This window comes from Cheilinus undulatus, linkage group 8, assembly GCF_018320785.1.
Source record: "Cheilinus undulatus linkage group 8, ASM1832078v1, whole genome shotgun sequence".
Classification (NCBI taxonomy): Eukaryota; Metazoa; Chordata; class Actinopteri; order Labriformes; family Labridae; genus Cheilinus; species Cheilinus undulatus.
Genome location: NC_054872.1, coordinates 31,226,423 through 31,250,119, shown reverse-complemented (window position 1 = coordinate 31,250,119; position 23,697 = coordinate 31,226,423). Strand labels below are relative to the sequence as shown.

At 38.1% G+C, this 23,697-nt stretch overlaps 1 protein-coding gene across 1 annotated transcript; it reads right to left on the bottom strand.

Annotated features, from left to right (window-relative positions):
* Window positions 1-37: 37 nt before the first annotated feature.
* rbfox1l (RNA binding fox-1 homolog 1, like) lies at window positions 38-23,446 on the bottom strand. Its single transcript, XM_041793833.1, has 12 exons — window positions 23,042-23,446; window positions 14,725-14,961; window positions 9,322-9,501; window positions 9,166-9,219; window positions 7,582-7,674; window positions 7,422-7,491; window positions 7,275-7,334; window positions 7,045-7,180; window positions 6,916-6,955; window positions 6,752-6,819; window positions 4,527-4,608; window positions 38-4,455 (listed from the first exon to the last, which is right to left on the bottom strand). The coding sequence occupies exons 1-12, from the start codon at window positions 23,126-23,128 to the stop codon at window positions 4,411-4,413; spliced, it is 1,152 nt and encodes a 383-aa protein (XP_041649767.1). The 5' UTR covers window positions 23,129-23,446; the 3' UTR covers window positions 38-4,410.
* Between the last annotated feature and the right edge of the window lie 251 nt (window positions 23,447-23,697).

Sequence of the window (23,697 nt, the reverse complement as noted above, 5' to 3'; positions counted from 1 at the left end):
AATTTATAGGACACCAAAAACAGCCAGAAGTCAAGAATGATATAGACACTTTATTTTAAATAACAGAATAGAGACACCAGTGATATGGAGGAGAGAACAGACCTAGTACCTGGTACTATGCAGATGCATGCTCAAAATCTGAATTTTAAAGACCTTGTGTAAAAATGGTCAGCGTAGTAAAATACATGATTTCTGACTTAAAAGTTGGATGATGGTTGTCTGATAGCCAGAAAAAGTCAGAACTGAAACAAAGGAAAGAATTGAAATGAAAAATGAGTTCATGCAAGTAAGTCTAAAGATAAAAGAGGACAGATAACAGAAATTTCAAAGATTAGAAAGCAAGGTACAAAAAATAAGATGTTTCTGCAGAAACAGCTGGTAAAACACCAACATCCTTAAATAATCATTTTTTTAAAATCAAGGTAACTAAATCATCAGTGAAGATTAGAGTATGTTTTTGCTGTTTTATCACAGAAGTCCTAAAGCTGCATCAACTACTACCTTACATGTGAATTGAATGCTGAATTCAAATGCAACTACTTTGAGGTGAATCTAAGTGAATAAATCTTGTGATCACACCGTGGCTGTCAGGAAACATGCCCCTTTCAACTGGAGCTCATAGAAAGACTTCTAAATAATGAAGTAAATGCATAAAAAGTCACGAGAATGTAGGAAGTAAAGCTCCTGACAGGAGAAGACCCCCATTACTGACATTCACAATGTGAAATCAGGCATTAAACTTTTTAAGAATCTGTCACTGTAAGCTATTTTTAAATGGAACTGAAGCTGGCTATCCAATGAGAGAAAAAGGACAACTACTAGGGAAAAAATAAACTAAAATAGAACAGAAATGAGATCAAGTCAGAGGAGAGAAAGACTAAACACATAGGGAAAGGAGTTAGTTCCAAACAAGAGATTTGATTGGACAAGAGGCATCCCATATATGACTATAAGGACTTTTCATAATATGTGTCACTCCACCTCAGCCTAGAGTTCTGACTCTCAGGTTTAACAGAGTTTTTCTTCACTGATAAATCTGAAACCTTAGAATCACACAACACTAAATTTGCTAGTTTCGCGATGCATGTCAGTTTTTTCATCCTCTTTTGCAGATATGATTACAGGTGGAACTTCTGGTACTTTAGCAGACATTATCAAATGTTTATCTAAATGAAGCATCAAACTAAATGTTATCAGCTGTAAGTTATAAATGAAAGTTTCTGAAATATTTGAGTTCTGGTACCTGTTTGAGATAAACAAACCTCAACATGTGACTTTGTGAATGACTGATATTAATAAAAATAAATATTTAAAAAAGGACTACTTTATTACTTCGCAAATACAGTTACAGAGATAATCAAGTTAGTTAAATATCCTTTTTTTACAGTACCCTTCACAGAAGAAGGCTGAGAAATAATCAGATCATATTTTTTTACATACTTTTTAAAAATCTCCTAAATTGCTTAATAATAATCTTGATTAGCATCTCCTAACTATGGAAAACTCTATTTTGACAGGCGGCACCAGAAGTCACACCTAGAATTCCTGTCAAGTACCATGGGGGTTAGGAATTAGGTGGATACTACAAACCATGGACACAGCCAGAGCGACTAGATTGCAGTAAAATGTTGGGGTTTCAGTTCAATTATAAAATGAGTTGACCTGATGGAGTTAAAATGATCTGTTGTAGGTTTTTACCTTCTTGTTTAAAACCAAAATCAAACTCAAGGTTGAAATGTTGTTCTGTATAATCATCATTGCTGTTTTTATCTTCAGTTGTGTGCCTACATCTGTATCACAACAATAATGATGTTCAGGACTTTACTGCTCCCTCTCATGTGTTATACCCACTAAAGGACTAGAAACTAGCTAAAGAAGCAAACATGCAGTAAATAGGAGAGGACTGTGTATCATGCAAAGAAGGAAAAGTCAAAAGGAGACTATTAATGATGGAGAAAGGAAGAAAGTTAAAAATAAAGAAACAAAAGGAAAACTATGAAAGGTCTTACAACTAAACCTACAAATAATAACACGAAGAATGAATTCAGAAAGTTTTAAAGGTAATAGATAAAAAGAAGAACAGACCAAGGCGACATTTCATGTGTGTGTAAATATGTTTTTTACAGTGGTGCAGAAAAGAAGGGAAAAAAACAAGAAAATAAAGGTGGGAAAACAAGTTGAATAGAAGAAAAAATGGCCAGTGTTTTTTTTACAGCCAGCTCAGTTTTATCATGAAATTAGAAATCAGAAATCCATGCTTCGTGATTACTATTTAAAAGTAGGAAAGCAAAGTGTGGAAAAACAACCCTGGACACTTTCAGGCAAAAACACAATTAAATTGTGTATTAAAAAACAAAAAACAAACCGATTATCAAAAAAAGAGAACGATAAATGGATTTGTTTACTGTTTCTTGTTTTTCATTTTCCATAGCTCTGTTTTGCTCTCCAAATATAAATACTAAAGATGAAAAACAGTTCGTCATTGATCTGGAGATTTAACATTCTTTTTTAAATACAACACGTGCACCAGGTCATGTATGTAGTAAAAGAATGTTACAGCCCCAGTGTTCTGTTCATTGATCTTCCTTTTTTGATTCTAAAAATGAAAAATGGAAAAGTGAGCCTGTATTCATTTATTCTTTTTCTTTTTTTATAGAAGAGAAATTGAAAATGGAAAAAAAAAGAAATAGAAAACAAAATGTTTTTCATTTTCTGTTTCTTGATTCTCAAAACGTAAACCTTTTTATTCTGCCTCTTAGATTCACAATATAATAATGAACTTCCTGAAAGAGCTCAGGGCAGGTTTTCCACTTTTGGATTTCTAATTTCAAAATAAAAATCAGTTTTCCTAAACTACACTGACCAAGAAACAGAGGGAAAGAACCGCTTTCCGCTGATTGACTTAAAACTTTTACCTGAAAAGTCTAAGCCAATCAATCACTAATAAAAGCTTTCTATTACAACAGAGCTGTGTAGAAACACAAAATAGCCTGGAAAATGTTATAAAACAACAAAAGACAGAAGAGGAGAACAGCGAAAAGAGAATTTATTTAGAGGTAAACATCAAACACACCAGGGAAAAGTGAAACAGAAACAAAGAAAAGGCAGAAAAGAACTGATTGATAAAAGTTAAGGTATTCAGCAGCTCTGAGTGAGAACACAGAGGAAAAAAATACGAGAGAAATAAGGCAAAGTAGACAGAAAAAGAGCAGAGAAGAATAAATTAACATAGAAACAGGTGTGTCTAAAAAATAAAGACTAAGAGGAAGCAGTTTCTGAGAAAGGCCTGTAAATGTTAAGGCAACAGCACAATGCAGCCCCACTCTGAACCTTGAAGGCGATTAAAGCTGATCAGAAATATAAAGCATCCTGGGAGCTGAGGTACAAAAGATAGGCATAGAAACAGGGACTGAGATGTGCCTTTCCACCAAGCATTCTGGTTTGGGATAGTAAACTCTGATCTGACTTGCATCTCCCCAGCCAATATCCATCCAGCCTCATTCGTAGTGATGGAGAGTGTGACTCTTTTTAGAGATCCGGAGACTTTGCTCAGCTTCATTCACAGGAGTCAGTGTATTGCTCGACTGAGCTCAATTTCAGCTTTTTTATGTATATATTAGATAACAAAAACATGGGAAAAAAGAAACCAGCCCTTGTTGTTGACATAAGAGACAGAACTTGACCAGACCACTTGGTTTAGCTTTAGTAAGGGTTTAAAAAGAAGTTAAATAAAAAGATTAAAGAAAGCTCTGCTGAGTCTAAAAATGAAGGATAGAGAAAGCGAAACAGGACTAATAAAGATGGCTGTAATCAAAACTAGAAATGTATGAGAGGTAGATTGTTAGAAAGGCTAAAAAAAACAAAATTCCAGCTAAGTCCAGACAAACATTAGTTCAGTGTTTGTAATATTGAAACCAGAGTCACAGCGGTCTCTCTCAGTCATTAACACACTCACAAACACACGTTCAAACACACAGTCAAACAGATTAAGTAAATAGCTATCATCAAAAATAAGTCATCTAAATATTGTACAAATGTTCATTTGTACAGTTTGACCCGTGACAGTGGATAGTAGTCACAAAAATTCATTCTCACAGTATTTATCATGGACTGTCCCTCCTGTAGTGAGAGCAAACATCTTAAATACAGAAAACAATCTCTTAAAGGTTTTTAAGCAACTGTCTTAAATAACATTCTCCAGGTGCTAAATATTAATCATTAGAATAAGTCCTACAGTATTTACAACTTCAGTCCGTTTAGCCTCTGAAGGAGAGGTTGTGAAGGAGACAGGAGGTAAAGCCATTCCCACTTTTACAAACTTGAAGGATCTTATCATCTGTCCTGCAGTGTCCATGGATCAGCCAATCCCAGAGTTCATGAGGGTGTCATCCCTGCCCCCTACTGGGTGTCTCAGTATGGGGTGAAGCGGTTATATCCTCCTCTGTATAAACTGGCCTGTTGACAGAAGTAGGTGTCAGCTGAGTTGGTAGTGCTAATAACAAGAAGCTGTAGGTATTTTTACTCACCATTGTACCAACTCCATAGGTTGTTGTTGGTCCAACTGAGTGGTGATAGGGATCAGCAGCTGTAGCATACACCCGTCCGTATCTGCTCAAAAACAGAAGAGGACCATTTTATTTCAGAAAGCTCAACCTTCTTGGTTGCAGATGGCCTAGTAGTTGGGCCACATGGAAGCTGGTCTTCTAAGTGGGTGGTCCAGGTTTTGGTTTCTTTTCTCACACACCATTTCCCACTCTCTCTCCATGACTTCCTGCTCTATTCACTGCTCTGTCCTCTCCAAGAAAAGGCAAAAAGCCCTAAATTTAATCTGTAAGAAACCCAACATTCAATTAAACCGCCGTATATTTCAATTTAACTGCTTCATAATATTTTTATTGAAGTTCTCACTTCATTATAGCCCACTCTGCACTAATGGATATATTCAGTCTAAACTACTGAGGTCAAGTCTGGGGGACTGCAGATGACAGGGGTCTGTTGGCTTCTTCAGCTTGGGACCTCCAGCAGGCAATGGGACAGTTTTGTAACTGAGTGCAAAGCGGTCGGGGTGAGGGTCAGCACCTCCAAGCCTGAGGCCAGAAAATGGTGGATTGCTCCCTCTGAGTGGGGAGGTCGTCTTTGCCTCAGGTGAAGGAGTTCAAGTATGTCAGGTCTTATAAGGGTAACGGTTAAAGGGAGCAGGCGGATTGATGAAGTGTCAGAATTACCGCAGGCATTATACCAGTCTGTTGTGGTGAAGAGGGAGCTGAACTGAAAGGCAAATCTTACTGGTCGATCTACCCCCCAATCCTCACCTGTGGTCCTGAACTCTGGGTAATGACAGAAAGAATAAGATTGCCGATGGCCAAAATGAGTTTTCTCCAGAGGGTGGCTTGGCTCAGCCTTAGAGATAGGGTGAGGAGTTCAGACATCCAGAAAGAACTTGTGGTTCTGGTGGTTGGACATCTGATCAGGATGCCTCCTGGGCGCTTCCCTTTGGAGGTCTTCCAGGCATGTTTAGCTGGATGGAGACCTTGGGGAAGACCCAGAATGTGCTGGAGGGATTAACTATCCTGTCTGGTCTTGGAACACCTCTGGGCTCTGGGTCCCCCAGAAGGAGTTGGAAAGTGTCACAGGGGAGAGGGATGTCTGGGTTGATTTGCCTGTTGCCACCTACCTGGCCCTGGATAGGCAGAAGAAGATGGATGGATGGATGGATGGATGGATGGATTGATAAACTATTGAATTAATTGGTTATACTGAAAGAACTATTCTTTACTAATCAGTCAATTTCTCTGTGTGAGGCATCAACTCATTCCCTACCAGGGTGGAGTAATCCACTGTCTGACATTAGAAAACCATGGCATCAGACTAAGTGGAGCTAACCCTTAACCAGACAGTTTCAGACTTGGCACTTGGCTACTCCCAGTGTCTACTGAAGGCCAGATAAAGACGACAGCGTCACATCATTTGAATAAATAAAAATGACATTCACATGTTCCCAACATGGATGCTTTCCACCTCTGACTGTATCTCATCTCCACCTGGCACCCTGCCACTGAGAAACTTCTCAACTACCTCAGCAACTTCTGGCGAGAATACAGCAACCCCGCCTTTATATCCGAAGACATTTGGGGATTGGTTCTTTAAAATTTTTTCAATTCCAAACTAACCCAGCAGTGGAGGTATTTTTGTTTATTCATTACTTTGTTTCGTTACTACATTCACATCAGCCTGAATCAGCAACTGCCTGCCTAACCTCTGCCTAAGCCAAGTCCTCGCCTTGATTCCAACAGTAAAACCCTCCTGTATGGCCTCTCCGAACTCTTTTCATGTCCTGGGTTTTGCTCAGCAACCACCAAAAAACACAGCCCTACTGGCTAGCCAGTACCTGTCTGCTGCTTCCTGAGCCAGCCAAGCCCAAAAGGCCCCTCTTCCATGTGGTTCTTAGAGTGCCTTGAAGCCTTTGGGCACCACTCCGAGTTAAACTTGGCAGGCTCATTGTTATATATCTGCAGCACTATGAGTACATAACCTCTAGCATACTGTCAGCCTTCAGCCTTCACTGATGATTAGCTATTACCAGACTGAAAGATATATATGTTATATAGCTCTATATAGCTCTAGAAAATTAGCCAGTATATATTATAAGACTTCCAATAATTTACTGCTGATGCATTATAAATGCAAGATGGGCTGCAATTTCAATACTGCTGTGCAAAATGCCTGTGAGGGCCCTGTGTCTGATGCCTACCCATCACTGTAAGCTGCTGTGGCAGTCGATGCTGATTGAGCCACTCTGTAAGCTGCAGGATAGCCTCCCTGCACAAGAAAAAAAAAAAAAAGACATCAGTGGCATGAAGATGGCTGCAACACTTTCAAAATCTTTAGGTGGTTTATCTCAGTATACAGACTTACATAGACTTCTGTTCCATATAGTCCATCCTGATATACAACCCTAATAAAAAGCAAATAAAAAACAATAATGAACGGTTGAGCTGTGAATGAAAAGAGACCAGTCAATAGGTCTTGGTAGCTTAGTTTTACCCGGGGTAGGCAGGTACAGCGGCAGGTGTGGCAGCAGCAGAGCGGATTGTGTTGTAGACAGCTCGGCCTCGACCGCGCAGAGCAGAGCCCCGGTATGCCAAGGTGGGAGTCGCTACAGGATATGGGAAACTGGCAACTAAAGAGAGGGAGTTTAAAAACACATAGAACAAGTACATTAAAAGATGGTGATGGTTATAAGACACAATCAGGTATTTTAGAGAACCACTTACCAGTATAGAGTTCAGGTGCATACACTGCCCCCATCACTGGGTTGATCTTCCATCCAGAAGCTACAGAAAAACAATAACATTAAGTTTGTTACAAACGGAAGCTTCTGCTTAGAGTATAATGCACAATATGGTTGAGTTTTTTCATACTTGAAAGTTCCCCGTTCACTAGAGGTGTCTGGGGCTTCTTGGTAACTACTCTTGCAGTTGCATTGTTAACCTTGGAGCACAATAAAAGTTACATTAAATGATAAAAATATACAGAATATTAAGAAGACAAAAATAATAAGAGCAGGAAAGTCTTCCTTACCTCAATCTTTCTCCCCTCTACAATTGTCCCATTCAACTTTTCTCTTGCTCGATCGGCCTCGGTGGCACTTTCAAAGGTGACAAATCCAAAGCCCTGAAAGTTCACGCAGTAATACTCTTAGTAAACTAAAGAAGCAAACAAAACCTTCAACAACAAGAGGAAATATTTCTTTATTGTTATGAATACTGCCTGAAACTGCTGCCACTGTGTAGGCGGTAGACTGTGATTAACTTAACAGACAGGAAAGGTTCTTGAGATAAATATAAGACATGAATGCAACAGTTACAAGAAAGTCAGATGAGATTTCTAAATCAAATTGGGCCGTCAGCTCTGATGCATTAATCTTTATGTGATTAGGTCCAAAATAAGTCCATTTAATAAAAAAACAATCATACTCTTTATTGTCACTAAAAAGCACACTTTGGTTAAACCACTGCAATGCCTTCCTTCTGTCACACTGATGTAAAATAGACTTGAGCTTGTATAGCACTTTTACAGTCATCTGACTACTCAAAGATACCGCAGGTCACACCTACCCATCCACACCCATTCACTCACACATTCATTCACTGATGGTAGAGGTTTCTGTGAAAAATTTGCCATCAGTATTGGCTAATCCCATTCAGACACATTCATACACATTTCCACACCACAGACAGAGCAGTAAGAGCAAAGAGATTGGCAGCCATGACCCGCTATCGGAGGTCCCCCTGCAGCTGGCCTAGGGCCAGTGTTTGGGTAGACGGTTCCAGCCAGCCTCAGCGGCAAGGAGGGCTGGCATGCACAGAGGATGGGTGGTAATCACCCCCTCCTCCAAAGATCTGTCCTTCCTGACCAGTCGTTTGGTAGTGAGACTGAGAACCCAATCTTTCCAAGTTGTCCCATGATAACCTCAAGCCAATCACTGGCCTCTGTGCAGGTGACGTGTCATTTGAATATCTGCCCCATCAACTTTCAGTAGTACTTTTTGTGCCTACCATGGCCACCACAGGTAATGGGGAATCAGGACTTGATTCTATAGCAGAAGTCTATGAAACCACTAACACAACCAAGGAAGGCAGCAGGCACACAGATTACCCACCCCTGACTCGGGAGACAATACAGGACTCTATTGAGGCCCTGTTACAGGAATGTAAAGTAAGTATACCACTGGGCCTGTTCAGGTATTTTCTTTTCAATCCATAACAAGTTCCTTTTCCTGTGGTTAAATTCAAGCTGTAATCTTCAATCCACCCAAATTCCTTATTTCTTTTAAGTCATTTGCTCTTAGTCTGAGACACTACACAAAATCAAAAATGAAACAAAAACTGTTCGTAATGCAAAATAGTGAAATTTAAAAATGCTACTGAGAGGGAGATTAACTGCATTACCTTTAGAAATTAAGACATTAATCGCAATTAAAATTTTGATTGTTTGCCATCCCTAATTAAAAATAAACAAAAAGACACTTATGGATGTACAGGATAAAATCAGCAGAAAGATAAGAAGTCCTGCTTTGTCCACAGGGGGCACCAAAATAAACTCACACTCAGTTCCTTACAGGAGCTTTAAGTTTCAGCTGTGACAATAATTGTTTAGGCTTACCTTTGAACCCCTCTCATTGAAGATAATTTCTACATCAAGGATCTTCCCAAATTGCTGAAATATGAGAGAAAGTGCTTAATGAAGGCTACATACGAGTTTACTAACATGGGCAACAGTGATTTAACTGCACTGGAATGCAGACAAGGAAATTCATACCCCAAACATCTGGCGGAGATCTGGGTCTCTGAAGCGAAAGGGGATGTTGGAGACATGGAGGCGTTTTGGCTGGGCCTTACCTGACCCCTCCTCCTCACTGCCACTTCCTGCCCCGCCCCCTGATGACACGGACACACTCAGAGACTGGGGATCAGATGTCACAGGGGCCAAAGCGTCCTCCTGACAGTGAGAAAGTATGAAAACAAGGAGAAGGAGGAGAGGAAGCATGCATGTGGGTAGAAGACGAAGAAAAAGGACGTGAAGGAACAAACAAAAACAGAAAGATAGAACACAGAGGATAGAGAGAGAAGAGTATGAATGAGATGAAAGAAGGTGTGAAAATAAAAAACAGTGAGAGAGCATCAGTAGGAAAGAAAAGAAAAAAGAGGGGAAATAAAAGTGAATTCATATATCAGACTCAGCAACATTGGTCATCATCTACGCAAAAGTTCAGTTGCGTAAGCATCACTTCATTAGGCAAAGATCATTTTCATAAAGTGATTCAAACCAAAGAGCATTCAGCAACCAGTGATCCCTCTCAGGCACTTAATCATAATATCAATAATTATTAATATATCTGACACCAAAGCTAATGCTCAATAAAAATGTTAAACAAGTTTTATCTTCTCTCAGACAACAAGAAGGACAAAAATTTAGTGCCAAGTTTTCTTATGAATACTAAGTAGTTGTAATATTCTCCAGACTACAATATTTCACTTATTATGATTTACCCATGCACAGAAAATCCAAGGCCTAATGTGCCAAAACCAAAACATTCACTCTCCCACAATGCACCACGATGCTAGTGTGTGCACGTGTATGCACATGTATGTGTTGTTCAACCGTTGCAAGGAAAATATTGTTATAGAAACTTTTTTTTTCAGACAGATAAATGAGTCCAAACAAGAAAAAGAGAGTGAAAGGGTCTGCATGGAAAAATACAAAGAGCTTCAGCAGTGTGAGCAAGAAAAAGAGCAGGGTGCATTGGAAAGAAAACGAAAGCAGAAAAAAAACAACAGGAAAAATACTGATATGTGAAAGAAAACTCTAGTTTGTATGCAGAAGTCAAGATTTGATTATAAGCATTCTAGTAACCAAGAGGCAGATTTCTTTAAAAGGCCTCAGTGCAGCAGTGAAGAGTCAAATTAAATTTAAGTTAACAAGGCAAAGAAGTGCGCAAAAAGCTTGAAAAGGGTGATGGGGGGCAGAGATCAAACTGAACATTTCAAAAGTGTCAGTCTGGGGTCACGGTGCTGCTTTTCTGCCAAGGGTTAAGATAATTCGTCAAGGGGCATCATTAATGAGTTGGGGATATTCAGGAAAAGAGACATTCACATAGGGGGGTAATTTACACACATAAACTCACACAGGCCACTGGAGAACACTACATGAATCTGTCATAGCTCACTACTAGACAGCAGACGGTCACATTCACACCACAGACAGGCTACAGTGTAGGGGGTACGGGGGAAAGGGTTGAGTTGGGTGGTGGTGTCATGTCACGATGCAGGATTGTGTTTCTGGACCTGAGCGATATTTCAGGGGGGGAAAGGGGGTCATCTGGTCAGCCTCCCCCTTTGACCCCCTCCCTCCATGGCGGCGTCTCAACTTTCCTCACACGAAAATCAGCGCAGACCCAAGTATGTCAGGGGCTCTAGTAATAAAATATATAGACGGGGCCACAAAACACCATTTATAAGAGGAGGCAAAGAGATGTGTAGCAGCAGGACAAAGAGCTGGCCTGCCACAAAGATCAAACTAAACACCCCTGCCTTTGACAAAATGAACATTTTCATGCCTGAGGGAGACTTGATTAGTGCTTTCATATCTCCTCTTCACAACATTATGCTTCTCTTCCATCTTTGGCCTACTGTTTCTGTAAGAGATAGCCTACAGCAGCTGTGAGACAATTTCAACCTCTTTCCAAATTTAAATCACATTTCCAAAGAATTTTTGAGATATATAATGTAAGCTAGCCACTTTTTGATGCTGCTAAGTGTTTTATTAAAAGCTTAATGCTAACATGCTAATATTGTAGCACACAAAACGCCCATAATTTAGTGTAAAACGCTGGACACTTCACACTCTCAGTGAATGCTTTGTTGATGCTGTAGCAGATGTTGAACTGTTAGCATGCAAGCATGCTAGCGTTAGCATTACTAGCTAGCTAACATGGCAGCAGATTTAAATCAAGAAAAGGGCCTTCAAGGCAAAACAAGTTCATTTTCCTGCTAAAATATACTTTACTGTGACATTTTAACATGATAAATGGTAGCCAAATCTATCCTGTTAACATGCTCGATTAAGTTTAGATTCAGTTTTTACCATGCTAAATCTTAGCTTATCATATGAGTATTTCAATATAATAATTCTTTCTTTACTGTGTTAGATTTAGTTATGCTAAATCAGGGTTGTCAAACTCAAGGCCCAGGGGCCAAATCTGGCCCGTGGAACAGTTAAATCCGGCCCGCAAGATGATCTTATATTTCTGTTATAACTGGGCCATCAGTATGAGGTCTGCAGATTTTCTAAAGTATAAAAATGTGAACTTATCCTTGATGATTTAAGATATCCTTGTTAAGTCATAAAATCTGAAAAAGTAAGGATTAAAAATATTTAGATGAGAAGTCAGGAATGTGGGAAAGGAAATTAACCTGTGTTTTAATTTCACATTTTCAATTTTGCATCTCACAATTAGGACTCAGACTTAGGATTTTGACTTTTTCTTTGTATTTTGAACATTTCAACTCATAATTTTGACTTCTCATGTAATATTTTGAGCTTTAAGATTCATAATTCTCATTTTTAGAACTTTTTAACCATTTTTTTTGTATTTTATCTCATATTATATATAAATATATATGACTCCAAACTTTGACTTCATAATCCCATAGTTTGACCTTTTCGACTCACAACTAAAAATTCATAATCATGTTTTGACTTTTAGTTCCATAATTATGAATTTTATTTCATAATTTGACCTTTTAAACCTATGATTTTGACTTTCTTTCTAATGTATTTGCCTTTAAAATGTTACGTTAAATGTTAAAATGTTATTTTTCAATTTAATGTTTTGACCTTTCACATTGCAAAATACTGTGGGTTTTTTTTAGGTTGGATTCAAATCAGTCACTAAAAGCTTGTTCAGGTTCTGGTCCATTGTAAACTGTCAGGCCATGACTTCAGTTCCTCATTGCAGCCATCATTTCCCTCTAACATTCCTTATAACCAGACCCCATGTCCACTTACTTAACTAGGGTTCATGCCTCATTTTTTTATAACTGTTACTGTTGAGCATTATTGTCATAATAAATTTACTTTTCTTAGATTGTGAACCTTTAGACTTGTCTTTTTAACTTTCTAAATGTCAAAATCGCTTATCATCAGTGCTAAGTGTTTTTTCATATTTTATTACTGGTGAAATGAGGTTGACAGTTTCTGCTTAAAAAGGTGACCCTGTTAGGCCCCTAGGCCCTACTGTGATTGAGTTTGACATCCCTGTGCTAAATCATAGTTACTCATATTAGCATTGCAACAAAACTGTAGTTGTGTCATTTTAACAAGCAAAATCTTTTTTTATCGTGTCAGTATTTGGACATGCTAAGTTGTCTTTTTGTATGTTAGCCTTTTACTATGCTAAACCTAATAAGGCTATCTCATATTCATATCATAACACACTAAGGTTTATTGTGTTAGCATGCTAACTTTGTTTTAGGGATGAAAAGAACTAAGGGTCCCTTAGGAGCACAATAATCCGACATATTTTGTGTTATTTTTGACTTAAAGTAAAAAATAAGCCGTAATTTTTTAGCTATAGAAGACAACCTTAAGATAATTGGAAAAACTTAGACTTTATCTTATACTTTTCTTTTTGCAAGCTGAGGTCTTAAAGTGAGACAACTGTAATTTCAAAGAACTTTATGCAGAACCTTAATTTTAAGACAAATTTGACATCTTACTGCAGTTGTATTTTTTTTTCAGCTAAGATTTTGGAATCAAACAAAATCCAACAGGGCTCATTGTGAGACAAATCATTTTTTTTGCCCTGGGATTGTCTTTGTGACAAATGAAAAAAGGGACAAACCAACTCTAACCCTAATTATCTTTCTATTTGATGGTAATAAGTGTAATAATCTAATGATTTCTCAAAAAAAAGGTGTCATTACCTTGTAACAATTTGGTATTTTACCAAGTAATCATTTGGAAATATGGTAATATTAAGAAAGTATTTACCTTGTAAAAAAATCATTCATTATCAAGGCAAGTGTTTGTCTTAAGTCTATGATAATTAGGTAGTATTTTACCCTAACTCTAATGCCCTAACCGCAAACCCAACCCTAATCCTAACCTCCTAGCCCTAACCCCCTAATCCTAACCATAAAAACTGCTTTTAAATTGTTTAAGAAGACTGTTTTTAATTTAGTGGACCAAAATAAAGAAATTACCTCAGAACTATAAAGCAACTTGAACAGAAATAACCATCTTATTTCTAAGAAATTACTCCTTAATTTACCAGTTAATTACCAGAGAATTGCCACAATATTACGAGGGTTAGGGTTAGGGTTAAGGTTAGAGGGTAAAGGTAAAATGCCACAGTTAGGGCCAACTAAAACAAAGTGCTACCAAGTCTCCTTCTGGTAAAAAATGTGCCCATTTTTGTCTAAGAAAAAAAGATGTGACAAATTAATGAGTATCAATCAGAGTTGTTCAGGCTTTTCACTCAAAGCAAAATTATTTTTTAAAAAAGGTGTGAAACCATCCATATTAAAAATTAAAGATAATGCAGATTGTTGCGGTTAATTTTCATTGAATCAAGTTGAAATTATCTCACTGTGCTGGTGAATGCTTTCCCTTATTTTAAGGCAATAAGACTTTTATAATACAGAACAGATTAAGAAATAGTTTTGACATTGTGAAAAAAATGTTGGGACCAAAAAACATAATCTTAAATGTACATGCAGTTCATTTATTGTATTCTATTATAAGTATATTTCAATGAACATCTCAGTCACATGAACCACAAAACATGACATACAAAGTGCAACTTGTTGTTTATAGGCCTATCCTAAACTTTGAACTGATAATATAAACTTAATATTGCACAGTTATAATCCTGAAAGGTGATCTGTTTTATTGGTGGCTAAATAAGACACAGAAGAGAAGGAAAGTGGGGATTTATTTTCATCAATCCCCTCTCAGCTGTCCCCCCCACTTTGCTGTAGTGTGAGCTGCATTCCCGTACATGGACAGCCCAGTGGAAGTGGGGCTCTAAATATAGAAGGACACTCTATCTGGCCATGCTCCTCTGATAGGACGTATGGATGCACTACCTGTGGCAGCAGGGCTCCTGTCACATTAACTTAGAGAAGATCGGATTTTACTGGGGCTTAAATTTGTTCTTACCGTGTTACTGGACGTCAGAGCCTCAGCCCCGTCATGCTGAGGGGCCTGATAGACTCTGAGCTGAGGATGTTCAGGGTACTCTGAACTGGCATGTGCAGAGCTAAAGTCAAGAGGTGGCAGTCTGCCCGCAGATGTTGGCGGGCCTTGACTTGGTGGGGGGTAGGACGGAGGAGGAGCGTAGACCTGTGGCAGGGCGGGGTCGCCACTGCCAGGGCCGGCCTCTTGTGTAGGGCCTCCCTGAGGAGAGAGAGGGAAGAATCAGCCACTGTTGACAGACAAGGTATCAGATGTCAAAGGTGTAAACAAACAAACCTGCTAGAGCTGTTTTTGCTCTTAGTTCCTCATTCATTTCTAAAGAAGGATGAATTTTATGTAAAAAAGACCTTATTTGATGTTTGTTTTTTTAATCAACATGTACGTAACTGAAAAAACATTCATTCATTCATTTATTTAGAAGACAGATAAATAACAAGATACAAGAAGACGTCACACAAATACAAGGCTTGTAAAGAAACCCATCTAACTGCAAAGTCATGTCACATTATGCAAAAAGAATCAGATATTCATATAATGTCTAAAAGCAGAAAAATAATACAGTTACAAATACTCAGTTATTTTTTATATATTGAAACATACTGCATCAAAATACTTCTGTATGCTATTAAAAGAACACCCAAAATAGAAGAAAACAATCACAATAAAGAGTTGCTGTGATTGTAATGAAAACATCTAATAAATAAATATATTTACAAAAGTATTATAAAACTGCTGCTACTTCATTTCTTGTATATTTTCATTCACTACTGCTTTGCACTTCCACATCACAGTAATCTCACAATATATTTATCCTTTAAACTCCACTATTTATTTGATATCTCTGTTTACTTTCCAAATAAAGATTCATAATACAAAATATGATCAAGATTCAACCTTATGTGTTAATATACCTAGGCTGTTTTTAATCCCTAAATGAAATTCACAGGTTCACAAAATGTAAATATATAAAAATTTGCTCCACTTATCAGATGCAAATTAAAGTCATTTAAAAAAAATCACTGCATCTTACTTAGAAAATGAGAATTTGCACTGTTGTACTGTTATTTTCATTTTATAATTCACTAAAAGATATTAAATAATCCCTTTACTTTAGCAAATAGCAATAATTACTCAAACAATTGATTGATTGGTAATTTGCAATCCACAATAATGCTTTGTCTAGACAGTTCAGCCAAAGCGATAGAACTTTGGGAATTAAAGATGCTTTTATGCACCTTATGTCATACTATAATATCAATACAATACATAAAATCAATCAGTGCCATCATTAAGGATAAGTTGCAGTCCTTTTCTCAGTCATCTAAGAGTTTTCTCTGAATAACCAGACTAAGACTTAGACAAGTGAAAGGCTGTTTAAATAAAGCCTAAATTCAATCTAATAATAGCAGGAAAAAACCCACAAAAACTCCTTGAAGTCAAGAGACAATCGTGCGGAGCTAAGAAATCATTATGTTGATGGGAAAACAGAAACTGAACCAAGCAATCCAGCACAGCCCTGATACAAGTGAATTATTAAGTAAATAGCCAAAGCATTGTCTTACCCCTTTACTGCATTCCTCGATCTTTGCTGCATTGTCCAACAACTGCAGCATGTTTTAATGCCAGCTGACCACCCGCCTACTGCACCATAAGTCCTACTCTTCCACCAATCGCATCAAATGATTGCCAGAGTTAAAAGACTGGGGGGAGGAACACCAGCTGTGGTCATCTGTAACTGTCAATCACAACTAACTGCCTTCACTTTAGACATCCATTTACACTCACACACTCAACCCAAATGGCAGAAAGAGCTCTTCCCCCAAGATGAGGTATTTATGAATGTAAATGCTCCTTCAGTTGCAAGTCAGTACATCATGTTAAAGGTCAACTCCAAGAATATCACTCTGAGAGGCCAGAGCGCTTTATTGCTTTTACTGGGACATTCTTTAATCACTATATATTCCAACTGTTTCCTCTCTATGCTATGTGCAATATGTTTGACTTTGGATTAACTCAGGAATTAGCAACTGGCATTTTTTTGGTCATGAGTGTCACAATTAAAAACTGTGATGTCAAATGTCTAGTCTTTCTGAAACATATCTTTAGTGTTATTTTTGAAGTCATAGGCAAAAAAAAATCCTCCTAAATGGATGATAATGAATTCCCAGTATGCTTTAAAACCAGAATCCACCTCAAACATTCATCAAGTATAAAACTACTGCTGACAGTAAAGTTAGCCTAAAGACTTGAAACACTGGGTAATAGCTAGCATAGCTAACTCTTTTTCACTTTGCCTTTCCATAAATAACCAAGTTATATGAAAATAACAAGTTAATTTTAAAGCTGAGATAATAGTTTTCTTTCCTTTGACTACAACCTTGCTAGTTGCTTCTAATGCCTATGCTCAGCTAAGCTAAGCTAAGCTAACTTCCCACTGCAGTGTATTGCCAAAATATTCCTTTAATCAGGCAGGCCTATTTCTATTTCAGTGTTCTCTGCCTCTCTTAACCGAAGGATTATATAGGCTCACCATCACTTCGTCCTAACAGACTGATAAATGTACTTCCAAGTGTTGCCATATGGACAAAATACCACAAGTTTCTCGCCCAACTTTAGGATTTAGAGGGATCTAATGTAACTGGAACTCAGCTGCTGCACTGATAGGTGTGAAAATTAGAGCTATAGATGCAGATAGTACAAATTAAAAGGAATTAGAGGATGGATTGTTAATAGTGAGTACCTTTCGGTGAATATCAGCAGATAAGATTGTCAACTGACACACTGAAGCGACCAGGGTAAGTAAAACACCAGGCATGATTCCAGCTAATGTTTTAGGATCCAAAAACCAAGTGACTTTAAGCACTTAACAACAATGCCAGGGATAACACTGATTGTGGTAAAGTTAAGAGTAAGCTGGGTGGTAAGCTTCCTGGGAGCTCCCAGTTCCCTTGTCTTGTAGGTTCCCTGGATCGTTGATGTAGACGGCATGTTGCTATGGACCTGGCAATCACCAAATGCTACAATAACAACATTACAGTTACTATCTTACTTAACATGTTTAGACCTGTTCAACTCTGAATGTGGCAACTATTTATATCAGCCTTAAATCTGTTATTATTGTTATAAATGTTAAAGTGAATCTGTCCAAACTCATCTATAATTCCTCTGTGTGTCACAATAATTGTAGTCTCTAATACAGATCTTTATTTTCACTTAGCAGGTGATTAACATCAAATATTACACATTGTTGTGCCATGATTACAGACTGTAGCCATATAGAAGAAAACAGGAATAAGATACATGTATTCATTGTTGTTGCTCTGTTTGTTTGTCTCTATCTGTCTCTCTGTGTCTGTATCTCCCTCTAACCCCTCACAACCGTGACACAGCTTTGACAGATGGCTGTTAAACATGAGTCTGTTTTCCATATGCTCTACTGCAGTGGTTCTCAAATGGTGTGGCAAGGCACACTGGTGTGCCTTGAGCCAAGTCTCGGTGTGCCGTAGGAATTTGTACAACCATATTACTACAACTGTACAATAACAAAAAACAGAGCAGAACAAGCATAAATGGCAACAGAATGACACTGATGAAGTCAGAGGTAGAATAAAGGAGGAGCTGGGGTGGAGGAGGGTTGCAAAAAGCAGCTTGCAGAGGGAGTAGCAAAGCATAGAGGCTTTGTATATTGTGGCATGTGTATGATTTGCCACTAGCACAGAGTACATCAGCTTGCCATCAGATGACGAGGACTTTCGTTAGATCAGCTGATCTCAATTATATGGCAGTGCTTCATTCCATGGCCAACCTGAACTAACACTATACACTCGATTTACTGTAACATGTAAGAGGCTATTTTGTAAAAATATGGTTGTGGTGTGCCTTAAAATTTTGGCTTGATCTTAGGTGTGCCTTGGGTAAAAGATTGAAAACCACTGCTCTATTGTCCCTTTCAGCACATTTTGGTTAAGCCACTGCTGCCACAGTGATGTAAAATAAGTACAACACTGCTCCTTAATAGCTCATTTCACATTAAAAACTCACAGGCAGCTCAGAGGAAAAGTTAAGACATCTGCTCTTCTGAAATAAAACATTAAACTGTTTTACATTCTCTTATTTCCTTTTCAGTCCATAACAAATTCCTTTTCTTGTGGTTACGGTCATATTATAACCTATAATCAACCCTAGATTTCTTTTTCTGTTCTTCAAAATAAAAGCAGGTGTTTATTTAGACTAGAAGTTAATTACCCCTAGACTATAACAGTAAAAAAATCCAAAACGAAACAAAAACTGTTTTTATATCATGGTTGACCTCCTGTGTTCTGGGATTTTGTGTATTGATTGTTTTTGTGTGTGTGTGTTGGAGAGGAGGCTCTGTGTCACTGCAGGGTGGTTGGGGAGGGCAGGAGCACTGGCACTCACAGCTGCAGCTTGTTAGGCATCTCTGCTGCAGCCAGTCTTTTGAGAATCAATATCTCCGCACTACATGTTGAGCATTTAGGCATCCGAGTATTCCTTCAGCTTCATGAGTGGTAACCTGGCTCTCTCAGTGTTGAAGAAGTGTGCTTTTGCAAGGGATTTTTTCAGTGACTCTTTGGACTTCACTATAACTTTTTGTCCTCTGCTCTTACAGTGTCTCCTACTTCCTGCCAGTGCTTCAGCCTGCCACGAGCCAGCCTCCTCTGCACCATAAGCTCCTGTTAAATTAACTCTCTTCACTTTCAACCTCGGCTCATGCTCTGCTTCTGCGTCCTTGTCAGCTAATCGTCACAGTTATAAAGACAAAGTAGAGGGATATCAAAATCATTTAACAGCCCCAGTCTAAACAGAACAAAGAGTATGGTCTAGGCCTGTTCTTGCCCTACACATAAAGATGGATTGATTCATGATTGTGAGCATGAAGCATGTTGTGTTGTCCCGTGTATGAAATGTATGATTTTGACTTGACTAAACTGGACAAAATATTTAATTTTATGATCAAAAAAGTGTGCTGTGGTATAAGCTCAAAAGGAGCTGCATGGTGGTAAGGTGATTAGTGCTGCTACCTCACAGTGAGAAGTCTCCTGGTTCGTATCCCAGTAAGACAGGACCTTACTGTGTGGAGTTTGCCTGTCCTTCCTGTGCATGCGTGGGTTGTCTCTGAGTATCCCAGCATCCTCCCACAAACCGAAGACTTCCTCGTTAGGTTAATTGGTGATTATAGCTTTGAATATGAGAGTGTCTCTACATGTCAGCCCTGTGATTGACTGGCGACTAGTCCAGGGTGTATCCTGCCTCAATCCCAGTGACTACTGATATTGGCTCCAGCCACCTGCGACCCTGAACAGGACAAGCAGAATAAATAAAGGATGGATTGACTAGGAATAGTAATACTTGGAGCAAACTACTCACATTTCCCATTTAACAATCTGGAATTCTGTTGTTAAATATCTGTTTTGTTCATCATGTTAACAATTTAACATGTTAGCTTGCTAAGCTTTTCTTATTAGCACTCTTGAGTTTATTAGGCTGAAGATTTAGCTGAGGCTTTTAATAATACAGTTTAGCATCTAACTATTTTGTAATCAAGAGGAATATTTTGCCCTGATGCTGGTGCTAAATCGAGGGTCAAGGAATCACCAAAAGAAATGCAATTTATCCTGTTGAATCTTCAGGAATTAATACAGGAGTTGATGGGATATTTCACAGCACACACACAAGAAAATGTTACACTTAAAATGTCATGATAGCTTCAAAAACAAAGTAAGAATTTAACATAAAGAATATAATGGCAATTCATCTATGTGTTGACATATTTATTTGATATTTGTCAAAGATGTAGATGCATCTGAATACTGGTACTGCTATCCTCTGAGCTGTGAAGCGTGATTGGCTTAAAATAGTTTCCCTCTTAATTAAAGACATACTTGAAATCTACAAGACTGATCATGCTTGCTGCTTGCATTCTTTCTCATTCTGGAAAAGGAAACAACGTAAAACTGAAATCAGTGCGGCTGTGACTCTCCAAAGTCTCATTCCACTCATTCACGTTAGCCACAGCTGAAACCATTTTCCACACATATCAAAACAACATGCCTGTATGTGTACCATTTATCTCAGCTAGTGTGTGACTGTCTCTGCTCTCCTGGCAGATAATGAAGTGACAGAAAAATGAAGATAGCAGCCAAAGATATCACTTGCAGTGCTGCTCTCCTGTTTTATCTTCCCACAGACTGTGACCAGCAGCCACTGTGCCTGATTCAGTATCACAGCGTCAGCAGGCGTGCAGACACCGCGTCCCCCTGCTCCTCCTCACAAGCTTTTTTCTGATATCCATTTGTTCCCTCTTTCTCTCGTCCCTTCTTCAGCTGTCAGCTTGGGGCCAGAGGTCAATGGCTCGGAGCCAGGTGCATGCTGGGACAGCTGCTGCAGGATTTACACACAGACAGCAACGCAAACTGCAGATGTGGTCTTTGAGTGCTGCTGACTGAGTTACAAATATTAGCCAACACATAGCTTAATAATGACACCAAATATTCCTTCTCCTGCTAAATTCACTCCATTTCCTATTCAGACTACTTTTAAAACAACAGGAAATATGAAGGAGACAGACGTACAAATCATCCTTCTCCAAACAGATGTTTCGGTTCAAACACACAGACATTCTTGAGGAAAGAAAAAGCTAAATCAGTCTACGATCCTTGGAAATTCAACATTTCACAGAAGCAAAAAGTCAAGCATTTGCCAACATGCCTGAACTCAGCCCTTATGTTTTGAAACTCAAACTCTGCCCTCCTTTTTTGGTAGAAGTCATCTTCAAACACCACAGCCAACACCTGTTCACTCTAGATCCCTGAAATATTCATGAATAAGAAAAGATATCCAAACAACATCATCAAATAGTTTTTGTTAGTAAGAATTTAAATGCCCAGCAGGCAGGTTTCACACCTATTTTAAGTGGAGTTGACTGCAGGGAACAAGATAGTTGACAGAATCTCCTCTAGTGATTATCTGCTCAGGAAAGGAGGGCTAAAAATACAGCTGGTGAGAAGCACAGAGACAAGGTAGACAGATACCAGATGCACTGTGGCATTAATGGTATGTCAGGGACACTTAGACACACACGCTCTACACACTCACAGACATGTAAGGCTTGCTGGCATTACTGACACAAGTGGACTAAAGATAACCCTTAATGTGTCCTTACTTTAAAATAAAGGGCTCTCGCAATCTGTTTACCACCCCAATATCCAACAAGGCTTTGTAAAGCTGTGACCCCTTTCAGATTTTTACATTTTTTTGGTCTCTTGAACACAAGTTGAAATATAAAAATAAATGAAAGATGTGATCTTGTGACATTTTATTTGTGACACATATTTATTTTATATGAACAGGTTAAATGAAGGTATAAGAAAGAAGTTGACATTTAAGGTAGAGTAAGATTTTTAGTTTTGTTTCACCTTTTGTTTTAAATTTTTTTTTTTCAGTTTTCAACCAAAAATGCAAGAAAATCAGAGTTAAGAAAATTCAAAATGTAATTTTTCTATTGTGATATACCAAAACCCCTTTTCTAGATAATTTTCTAATATTTTTAAATGTGATTTTTTTTTAATTATTTCATGCTCTACCTTGTTTAACTTTTTCCCTGTTTACTTGCATTTGTAATCTTTTATTCTCTAAAAGACGATTGGTGTCACAAATGAGCTTTCACTAAAAACATTTTGATTTCATGGAATGGTCATTTACTGTTTTTCTATTTATTTCTGATTGTTCCCTGTCATATACGCCATGAAAAATAATTCCTAAAGTTGGAAAATAAATCATTTGGTGATGACTCAGTCAAATTCTACATTAACACAATGACATTAACTAGACTAATAAATCAAAATATATGCTTCCAAACACTTTCACATTTAAAGTCAAATATATCATATGCAGTTACTTCAGCATTGCAAACAAATAAAGCTGTTTGTGCTATTTATTTTGTTTCCTATTTATCTTTATTCTAATTTTTAATGCAAGATTATTTTCCTTCCTCTGCAAACCTCTGTCAATTAATTGATCTTTTGTTATTTTTTTCTTTCTTTTAAGCCTGTTCAGTTGTGTGCAGAATTTTTTTATAATATCATAAGGAAATATCAAAAGGTATCACATAAATTTGAAAATATCCTGAGTCACTCTATCTTAGTTTAGCTTAGCTTGGAGTCAAGCTCTAAGCTGAGCCTGACTGGACATTTGGTGATGCAATATTGATTAAAAAGAGATGGAGAGAGAGAGAGTTTGGATTAAATTGACTATAGTTTACCTGTACTATGCTGGGGTAGCATGTGGTTGTCTGTGGGTAGACAGGGAGTCCATAAGGCTGGAGAATCACAGTGGGTGAGGAGAGCATGGCCCAAAAACCACGCACTGGTAGACAGGGAACGGTGGAGGAGAAGAGGATAAGGAAAAAACACAGCAGGGTAAGGACTGATATGCACACAGGAAAAGCAGTCTGATTAGGAAAAAGAGGAAGAAAAAGACAAAAAAAATCACAACAGGGAGAAAAAGAAGATCCAGGAGGGGTTGAAGTTTAAGGCTCTGTAAAGGCGCAGATGAGTAAGAGAAGAAAACACAAACAAAGTCCACAAAACAAGGGAGATCCTGTCCGGAAAAGACAGGAAAAAGAGCAATGAAACAGAAAGCAAGTGAGCTCCTGTGTGTCCATCGGTTGATCATGCAGCCTGACAGACAGAAACACATGCTCACAGGGTCCCATTTCAGAGTTATATAAATAGTTACCCATGTCCTTCTCTCTGAGTTTACCACCTTACCACCCCTACAATTTGCCATGCAAGACTTTTCCACAATGTGCCACACACTTGTAGGCCTACTATAACAATCTAAGAAAATTGGGCTCAGTATAAAAAAATCACTGGTGCGGATCATTTGACTTATTGTGTAGTCTTCAATAAGGGTTTT

What these genes read in the sequence shown, in the direction of transcription:
- rbfox1l (XM_041793833.1), bottom strand. Translation starts at nt 23,128, where the DNA reads ATGCTCTCCTCACCCACTGTGATTCTCCAGCCTTATGGACTCCCTGTC. An exon ending in GCTACCCCAGCATAGTACAG is followed by an intron (nt 14,962 to 23,041) that starts GTAAACTATAGT and finishes CTCTCTCCTCAG; the next exon opens with GGAGGCCCTACACAAGAGGC. An exon ending in AGTGAACGGGGAACTTTCAA is followed by an intron (nt 7,335 to 7,421) that starts GTATGAAAAAAC and finishes GTTTTTCTGTAG; the next exon opens with CTTCTGGATGGAAGATCAAC.